General features: G+C 37.0%; 1 protein-coding gene across 17 annotated transcripts in view; it reads right to left on the bottom strand.

Moving 5' to 3' along the window:
- The window catches only part of ADD1 (adducin 1), a 62624-nt gene that overhangs the window by 23157 nt on the left and 29467 nt on the right, over nt 1-10000 (bottom strand). For all 17 annotated transcript variants that reach the window (XM_088163046.1, XM_088163050.1, XM_088163059.1 and 14 more), the window contains exons 2-7: nt 7436-7648; nt 6062-6224; nt 4773-4924; nt 1585-1665; nt 1009-1158; nt 1-48 (exon numbers count right to left, since the gene is read on the bottom strand). The exon at nt 1-48 is cut by the window's left edge and continues 96 nt beyond it. In XM_088163046.1, coding sequence (XP_088019172.1) covers nt 1-48; nt 1009-1158; nt 1585-1665; nt 4773-4924; nt 6062-6224; nt 7436-7630 — 789 coding nt within the window. In that variant the 5' untranslated portion in view covers nt 7631-7648. The remainder of the gene's footprint in view (nt 49-1008; nt 1159-1584; nt 1666-4772; nt 4925-6061; nt 6225-7435; nt 7649-10000) is intronic.

Here is a 10000-nt window from a genome sequence, read left to right as displayed (position 1 = left end):
AAGTGCTTCAGGTGAAATTGGCAAGAGACCACACTTCATTGCAGAAACCTGAGAAATATTAAAACAACTGATTTAATGTCTTGCAACAGAAAAAGTGAAAAAAAAAGTGATGAGAATTAAAATAAGAATATATTTTTATGTATTAAATGAATCTATCTACAGGTACATACAGAGTGGTCTTATACTCCATCCTTAAAGTCTCTATTTTTGATAACTTTTGGTCTGGATACAAAAGTCAGGTTGATTTGGGGTCTGTCTCAATATGGCTGTTTTTACACAACAGCAATATCAATAGGAAAGGACTCAGGAAGAAAACCCCAAGAAACCATCAAACCCCAAAAACAACTGTATCCTTCATTGTTTCCACTCCATTCAGTTATTTCCCCCTTCTGTGCCCTCATGCCAAAAGAAGAACTTTGGTGATACAGATAATTCTGCAGCACTGCAAGTAAACTTAAAGAATAGTTTTTAAAAGGCTACTTTGTAATTCACAATTTTAGGAATTTGATCATTTATCCTTGAAATGGTTGTATTAATTTGATTAATCAATTAATTAAAAAAAAAAATCATCAGAATGTGAACACTGAAAGTCACTCTCTCGCAACATTCCAAAGAGACAGAATTGACTTGTAATCAGTTTCTCCAAAGAGAAATACTGGAAAAGTTTCAAATATTTCAGAGAATATTGATAAAACATGCTTTACAAAAACAACAAAGTATACCAAAGCTTTTATGACTGACTGTCAAAAGATCTGGTCTTTTGTGGTGAAGGACACACATATATGACATACGTATTTTCCAATGACAGAACTCAATTTACTGTCTGACCATTCAGGTAACTACCCAGTAAGGATGGGCTCTGATTCAAACAGAACCATGCTTGAAGACAGACTAAAAGGCTCCCTGCCCTCCTAATAGGAAGTAAATCCACGATTAAGGGGCCCACCTGTTTTCCCTTTGGGACAGGTGAGGGAACAGGAGACAGGACAAAGCTGGAAGCAAGCTTACCGCTGCTCCTGCTGGTGTGTGGATATGGACAATGCATTTGACATCGGGTCGAGCTGCATAAATTGCTGAGTGCAATGTAAAACCAGCTTGGTTGACTCCCAAGTTAGTGCTTCCACGATCAACCACATCTCCCTGAATATTGATTTTAACCTGCAAATGAAAAGAATTATTTTCATAATCAAGACTCAAAAAATTTTGATTTAATGCAGCATCTACCACCGAGACTCTAAAACCAGTTGTCATCATTTATATCTGAAATGCCTAAAGTTTCCTTCAACAAGCTGGACTCAACAGCCAGCATCTTTCAAGGGCACGAGGTGATTCACTGTACAAATGACCTGACACCTCCTTACAGGCAGATCAACTGGAGGACACCTGGTGGTGAACATGGGCAAAGAAATCGCTCAGTACCAAAACCAGCCATGTTCAATAACACTATTCTAAACATATTAGACAAGAGTAAAATATTCCTTAGGATAAAATTTAAAGTGACATATATAGTCATACATACATACATGTATACATATACACACATATATGAATATTTTACAGATGTGAAAATTAACAATTGCTTACCAGACTAGATGCAGTGACTTCACTATAGAGGAGTCCAAAAGGTACAATAAGGAAGTGCTCTTGCTCAGAATTTACTCTGGCCTAAGGATAAAACAAGAGTAAGAGTTACCAAGAAGATTTTATTAGAGCATACAAGAAGCCCCCAAACCTGATTATGGAATGGCAAGGTATGTCTATAACACATACTATGACTTTCATGTATGCTACAACAGATAATCAATGCACAGCACTGCTAATTAACTCATGTTGAACAGAAAGAGATGGCAGTAAAGAGTCCTTCAGATTGCTGGAATTTACTAAACCCTTATATTCTGTTATAATGACAACTCATCCACTATGGATAAAATGAGTAATATTGAGAGACATGAGGAAAAAAAGTTAATTCTTTCAGTTGAATGAGTTCACACTCCAACTGTATTTCCACCCGAGTAAAACATAAGGTATAAAATAAAAGGCTGTGAGAAAACACAAGAATTGGCCCACAGATCTAAAACATCTTGATGCTGAGAAGAGTTTCATCACTGATCCTGGTTCCTGTGAGACATCTGTGAGCAGTACAGCACACTTGCAAATTTTCTACCAAGTATCCTGACCTTCACTTATGTTTTTTCTCTCTCATCTCAGGTGTTTATAATACAAAATAATTTTGGCTTCAAAGCATTCACATCTTGGGATGCATCTTTTGAAATTCTGTACAACGAAGAGTACAAGACATCTAGGTAATTAAGGTGCCTTTTGATGGTGAATTAATAGGCTTCCTAAGTTTTACTGGACACATGAAACAACACCCTACTTTGCTATGAGTCTACCCAGCATTTGGGTAGTTTGTGTTGTGGGTTTGGGCTTTTTGTTGTTGTTTGGGTTTTTTAAATTCAAAGTTATTTATGAGTTCTGAATTTTCCTGAGATGCAGCTACTTGACACAGTTTCTGCCTCTAATGCTGCAGGTAGTAGAAGACAAAATACACACATACATTGCTATAGTTCTACTGCAGGGAAAAAAAATTCTAATAAGTAGTAGTGCAATCATGCAAAAGCTTCTAGCACAGATCTAGTTTCCTTTACAAGCAGCTGGGAATATGCTACAGCATAAGAGCCTTTAACTGCAGCAGTCAGTTGAAGTTAATCTGTACTTCTATGAATCACCAAAGTAGTTCTCCACTACAGAAGTGCAAATGATCAAGAAAAATCTCTTGCTTATTCATGCAAGACAAAGAACAAGTATTATTTAAAATATCCCAAAAGCTAATAAGAAAGCTCAAATCGAAGACAAACAAGCAGCAAGACTCACAAACCACTTTGCTTTAGGATTAGATCCAATAAACAGCTCATGCCCTCAAAGCAAACCAAGACCTGATGAATGATGTCTACCTTCTGTAAACCTGTAATCTCAAATTCTGCCTGACCCTGGAGGCACCCAAGTTTATTCTACATTATTGTACTTGACGTGAAAACCCTGGAGGTACCCAAGTGTACTCAACATTATTACACTTGGCATGAAAGCTCTTGATGCTCTGTAATTCTGCTTCTGCATCAGGACTGCACCAGTCTGAGCAATTCCACATACAGTAACTGTTAGTGATTGACAAGGATCCAAAAAAAGCAACGATACTCCACCCAGCTCCCTGATATGCCCAGATGGAAATTGTCAAGAGTACGAGAGTATGTGGCATTCTCCTCTAACACAGAGGCTTATGACCCTCACAGAAGGCTGTTTTACCTTTCCTCTTGCTTCAGAAGTACAGCATCCACTGACAAAAGAAGTGAAAACCTGGAGTCAAACACCAGCACTGCATGAAGTGGTAGCATTCACCACATTCCAAAGGGGTGTCTTAGTACTACTTAATAAACATAACAATCTTGCTCTATATCAGCTTCTGAAGATAAATTATATCTTTCAGTTATCTTTCAGAATGCTGCTCACTGGAGGAGCTTGTAAAAGACAGGAGAACAATGACTTGGGACAGCTCCTGACAAACCAAGAGCTTTTCAGTACCTGTGCCATTCAGAAGTGACTAAAACACTTTGAGAATCTCATTTTCCAAGTGGTTTGATTGCCTTGCACCTCAAGGGGTACCTCCTCTACTGGTATCTTCCTTGTACTCCTCCCCAAAGAAAGTAAACTTGAGGCATTCTACCCCAATCACAACCCCTTCCCTTGACATGCCGCTCTTCATTACATTTACATTTTATCTAAACATATAAACATTCCCAGGGTTGAACTTCACACTAGAAAGCCATCTCCAAACCTCCTTGCCTAGTAATCTTTTCATTGCATTAATGTTCCTTTTACAAAATCAATTTTCCTGTCATGTATGAAAAATCTGGGGGTGGCACAGAGCTGTTTACAAGAACCATTATGTTGGATATGTTCCCTTACAAAAGGAACCAAACGATCTCACCAATACTGTCTTGATCCTATGCCTACACATATCATTTATCATCTTCATCTGTTCACAAATAATATGCCTTGAATTCTCAAAAAGCAGAAAAAATAATATTTCCATATTTCATTCTAACTGCAACTAGAAGAACTGAAAATACATAAAGAACAACCTCTACTATGTAGAATAAAAAACAATTCAGCTCTGTTAGGACAACAATTGACAGGGCTGCACACCACAGCTGTGACTACTCATGAGACTCATGTTGATCATTCTTCTGGCACATAAAACCTCCTTGATTTGACCTCCTTGTCATTATTTTTATGGATGCCAGCGATCACTCAGTCACAAGGAAAATTGTTGGCACACTGCATTAAGCAGAGAAGCTCGCTCATGTTCAGAAATAATATGGCTTCTTTTTCAGAAAGGCTGGTACCTGAAGTATAAAATTCAACTGAATGACTAAGAAGATATTTTAGTACTCAGCAAAAAAAGCAAGAAAACTAAGAAATTACCTTGAAGAATAATAAATACAATTATTCAAAGCATTTGAGACACTAAAAGACTGAGTCTTTCAGCAATCTTTATTTCATCCTAAGAACTCTCATGTACACTCTTCAAGACTCCATTCAGACTCTGGTAGCTGACATGCAAGCTGAAATGCAATGACAAATCTCTTCACTATTATATTGCTTTCAATACCACTTTGCTCTTCTCACACACAAAGAGAAAATGACAAGGGAGGGAAGCAATTCTCTTGTATGTTAAAACAATTGGTTCAGTTATCTGTTGATTCAATACTCACTGTTATATGATTGTAAATAAGCTGAGACCAGCCAAAGAGATCTGCTAATCTGTAGAAAGCTGCCAATTTGCATCGTAACAACTTCTCCCCTTTCTCATAAGCAATGGAATCTGACCCTCTCAGATCATTCACTGGTGTTACCATGCCAAGACCTGAAGAGGAGAAATAATGTAAAAAAAGCACAAGGCGGGTTGAGTTCAATATCAAATCAAACCTAGCAACATGCACCACTGTTAGATCAGTTTTCTTACTGGTTTATATGAACACACTAACCTAAGAAATGAACAGCAAATTTTCATTCCTATAATGAAATAATCTCTATTACACAAATATAATTACAATCTTGAGCAAGGTTATTATTCAGCTTTGGTAGACTCAGCATTCATTTCCTTCCCTACTATAAATTAACATGCTAGTGCTAACATGACAGTGCATTCCTTACCAAAATAATTTTCCCTCTCTCAAACTAATGATTGCTTGTAAAAACCATCTTCATTGTTAAAAGAAAAATGTAATCCCAAATATTCCACTTTTTGTGACACATGTATTCCTGACAAGGAGAATTACATACTCAAAAAGATGCACACAGGTTCATTTGCTAAGAAAAATTAAGTACAAGCTAGAGAGAGGAAGATTACGGTAAATAATACAAATACTGTAATTCTAGTTATAGTGCAGTTAGAAATGTGGTTAAAAGTAACTGTGAAAAAGCAGAACCAGGCCATGCTACAATAAGAACTAAAGGTTTATTTTGGAGCACAGGCAAGGGTTTATTTTATCATAGCACAAAACCTGTGTGTACATGTATTCGCACATTCTGGTTTTTTTCCTGCTTTGTTTTGCTTGCTGATGTTTCTTGTTTAAAGCTTCACTTCACAGGAGAAAGCTGCAAAGTATTTCAATGGCAAAAATACTTAGTTTCTAAGGACCTCCACTGTTAGCAGACTGCTAATGAGTGTTTGATTTTCCTGAAGACAAACCATGTCGCAATTAGCAGTATTTAAATAATCAAAAATTTTTAATAGCACTGACTTATCAGGCTTATTTTTCAATTTAGATCCCGTCCTTGAAAAAGCTTTTGATGCAAACTATATGCATGAATCACACTGCATATCATTGTGGCATTTAGAAACTAACCAATTCATTTCATGTGTTCAGTGTTTGTGTGAGCAGAACAAGATAGCATTTGAACTTCACACTCCTTTTATTTCATTCACACTGTCTTCATTTTAAGCCTTTCCAGAAAAGAAAGAAAGGAATCCAGCTCTGATCACAGAAAGTGCACTCACTCATGTTTAAGGCCGCCATTCCACCTTGAGGTGCTGCAGGGTAGACATTTGGTACGTGCGTTGTCATGAAATCCGCAATCTGCTGCAAAGCCAATAAACCCGTTGGGTTCTTCCCCTTCTTAAACTGTTCTTGGATCATGGATTCCAATTCCTCACAGAAGGCCTGTAACAAGACACTGCATGTTGTAATGCATGTTTCAATGAACTTCAGCCTTTCAGACACAGCTTCTTTTTAGCACTTTGATGGAACCATCCTACACCTCCTCTGAAAAACACCTCAAGGCAGAACTACTGGGTGCATACTGTAACTTCAAAACATTGGTCTCTGGAGTGCCAATGATCTGAGTCACTTGGGGGCTTTTTATGGAAATTCCAGCATTCTCTTTTCCAGTAACACCAAGAGTCTTTGAGTCTTGCTAGTATGAATTTCTGGAAGGAGGAGAATGTACAATCGACTTTAACACAAAATGTGAAAGGAAAAGTAGCAGAACCAGAAAAGAAAATTTGTCACTGTGGCTCACAGGGAACTGAGAACCAAGAAGGCATCCAGGAACACAGAAACCAACAAACATTAAAATTTTAAAACCTGTTTAGACAAGGGGTTGCTTACATTTTTTCCAGGGTTTTTTTGTTTAATATATTTTAACTTGGAAGGAAGAAAGCAAGAGTTTTTACTATTGCTGATGGCTCCTGCTTTTGTGAAGAACACTGGAATTTCTACTGAAAGAGAAATACCCAGTCATTAAGTAATTACTTTTTAATTAAGCAATTTATTAATATTTTCAGAAATCAAATAGGTTGACTTAATAAAAAAATTGTGAATGTACCACCACATCTGTATTCCAAATGAAGTTATGTCACGAAATGTTTTGTATCTAAAGTCACCCACTAGTTATTACAAAAGGAACAAATGTCATGAGGGAAGGTTTGTTTGCACACTATCTCCCCAAGGGAACATCTTCAATATTAAATGTCAATCATTCATACTTCATTACTGTGCACCTTTTCAGAAAGAGATCATAAAAATATTTCCTATGTCCAAATCTCAAAAGAAAAACTGAATACAGGACAGACCTGCCTTGTATAAGCTACTCTTTAAGAGAGTTACATTTAAACAAATACATGAAACCAGTGAAAAATGTTTTACAAGGACTAGATGGAAAATATTAAAAAAAATGTTGATGATTATAGAGAGGATTCTGAAAGCCAGACTGAAGAGCTGTTTTGTGAGTAGACCATAAAAATTCAAACAGACAGAATGAGGAAAAAATCAGGATGGATCTAAGATAGCAGAAAACTCTCCAATTCCATCCTGATAGTTTAAATAAAGATATGACATTTGTCACTTTAAAGATGAAGCATTTATTTTCTTACTGGGCTTTGAAGAATCATGGAGACTCTCTTCTTCTGTTCCATCATGTTAAAATCCTGGCGAAGGTCAGGTGCCATATTTCTCTCTCTCAAATATTCTGGATTATTTTCATCAACTCGATCAAAATACCTCTCTTTATGAGGTGCTGTTGTTGGAGGTGGTGAAGTCACCACCCCCACACCGGAATCACCATTCATAGCACAGTTTTAAGGAACCTATGAAGAAGGACAGAGAAGAATAATAAATAAATCAAGCAAGGAAATAATTATGAAATTCGTATGTGCTTCTACGTTCAAAGTAATAGTTCAAATCAATCTAAAATTAGCATGTCTTCCCAAATGAGAAATCATGTTTGTGCAACTGGATAGCAATATTCTAGAGTAGGAAAAAGGATTTTAATACACAAGATCAGAAAAGTAGGCTAACATATATGAAAAGTCCAATATGCTATATAAATTCATGCAGTACAAAACTAATATGAGAGCTCCCATTTAAACTGGGGGAAAAAAAGAAATTCCTTAAGCTGTCTGGCCAGATTGGCTTTTGGAAGCATGCAAGTCCTTCAAACCTTCTCAGAGACAATGACAGAAGTTCCAGACACAAGGCCTAAACTCACTGGTTTGGGGCTTTTGCCTCTTAGTTTTCTCTTAAAAAGTTAAAGCAGACACAATAAAAAGAATATTGCATAAATCAGAAATTAAATCATCACTGCAATTAGTATATTACACATGTTCATTAATATGAAGAATCAACGCCACCAAAACATGCTCGGACTGCCAACACATTTCTGGATACAAACTCAGAAATCTTGACTTTGCAACCCAAAGTGTTCTTTTCACATTTATTTTAGGTCCATTCAATAACATGCTGATCACTACATTAGCATGTGGTTTTTGGAATCTGGAAAGCACAGACACACACACAGCCCCCACTCCCTGGCCAGGGTTCCTTTCAGTTTTACATGTCCTAGTCAGCAACTGCCGTATGTACCAGAAAGGCTGAAAGCTCAGCCAGTGTTGCTCATACACACCTCCTCCTTCCACTCACATCCATTCCTTTGTGTAACATTATCCCAGTTTTCTGGGCACAGTATTACAACCCTCATTCCAAAATCCTTCTCAGAAGAATTTTGAAGCCTTCCACTGACAAAAAGGCAGTTCAATAAAGCCACCCTCGCAACACTTGGAGATTCAAGCTTCCAATTCCTGGTCATCTGATCTATCAAATTACAACTAAGTAGAAAAGACTGTATATATCTTCATGTAAGTAATCATTCATCATCTACATCTAAAATTAGCAAGGTTTTACATATGTCTCTATTCTTTTGCCATTTTTAGATTTTTGTTAGGGACTTAAACTGTTTCTAATTTGCTTAGTAATTTATTTGCATGCTTATTAGCTAAAACCACTTCAGATGTGGATGCACACAGCAAAGGCAAGTTTACATAAATTTTGAAATGCAGACTATGTTAAACAAAATAATTGCAATGAAGAAAATTATCTACTTCAGGAAGCCAGAATTAGCAGATTTCATTCTCTTTAATTCTTACATTAGGAAAGAAATTTGAAAATTCAATTATTTTCTTATATCAGAATGAAAAAACCACTGAACTGAGACAGCTGAAGACAATGAGCAAAATAAGGTATTTTCCTTGACTCTGCAGAACAGGATATTACTATGAAAATCTATGTTAACACTCAATGATTTCCACCCACTGAGTTACTAAATAAACACACAAAGACACCTCTGCACTGTTAAAAATCTCATTTTAAAGTTTAAACTTTAAACATCACGGTTGATTGTTTTCTTCTCTAAAGCTCATATGTACATCTTTATTATTTCAATTGCTCACTTCACCCACAGAGAAATACAGGATACAGCAAGGAGAAATAATGTTTTTATCCACAGGGAAAAGCTTTTAAGGTATTAGACCTAGGAAATTTTAAGCAAGTGAAGTTAGAGCAAAGTAGACACCTCTGCTTTGGCAGCTTCAGATGCCTCATACACTCCTTATAAGTTCTTTTCCTCCTCACAACCTCCAGCCTGCACCATCTGCCACTTCCTCCCTTGAAAATGCTTTTGAAGGCCTACTAACACTTTTTCCAACCTCCTGAGCTCTATCAGCCATACGACTGCTTCTGCATCAGGGCTGTGTTGAAAAGCAACGATTTGCAGACCCAAACATGCCTTACTCTCTTACAGTAACAGCTCAGTTGGCCCAATCGAAGTCTGAACTTCACTGGCCTCTGCTTATCAAAAAAAATCAGGGAGTTTAGAAACAGCACAATGGCAAGTGAAGGCAACCAGAACCACCCAAGCAGTTCACTTCATCGAGCATTCTGCTGAGCACAGCCACAAATGTGTCTTTACTGAAAAGCAAAGCATAGGAAAACAAGGAAGTGTGTGCTTACCACCAGCGGAGAACAGCCTCCTCCTGCCTGCTGAGGCATTTGATGTTCAGGCTATGTTTAAGTGTCAGGTTGTTTGTGCATGCACAATCTAATTTAAATTAAACTGAATACACATCTGCAAATGTCATTTTGCATTTAATTATTTACACTAATTC

The sequence above is a fragment of the Sturnus vulgaris genome, chromosome 4 (assembly GCF_052056855.1).
Source record: "Sturnus vulgaris isolate bStuVul1 chromosome 4, bStuVul1.hap1, whole genome shotgun sequence".
Classification (NCBI taxonomy): domain Eukaryota; kingdom Metazoa; phylum Chordata; class Aves; order Passeriformes; family Sturnidae; genus Sturnus; species Sturnus vulgaris.
This window is presented reverse-complemented; position numbering and strand designations above follow the sequence as displayed.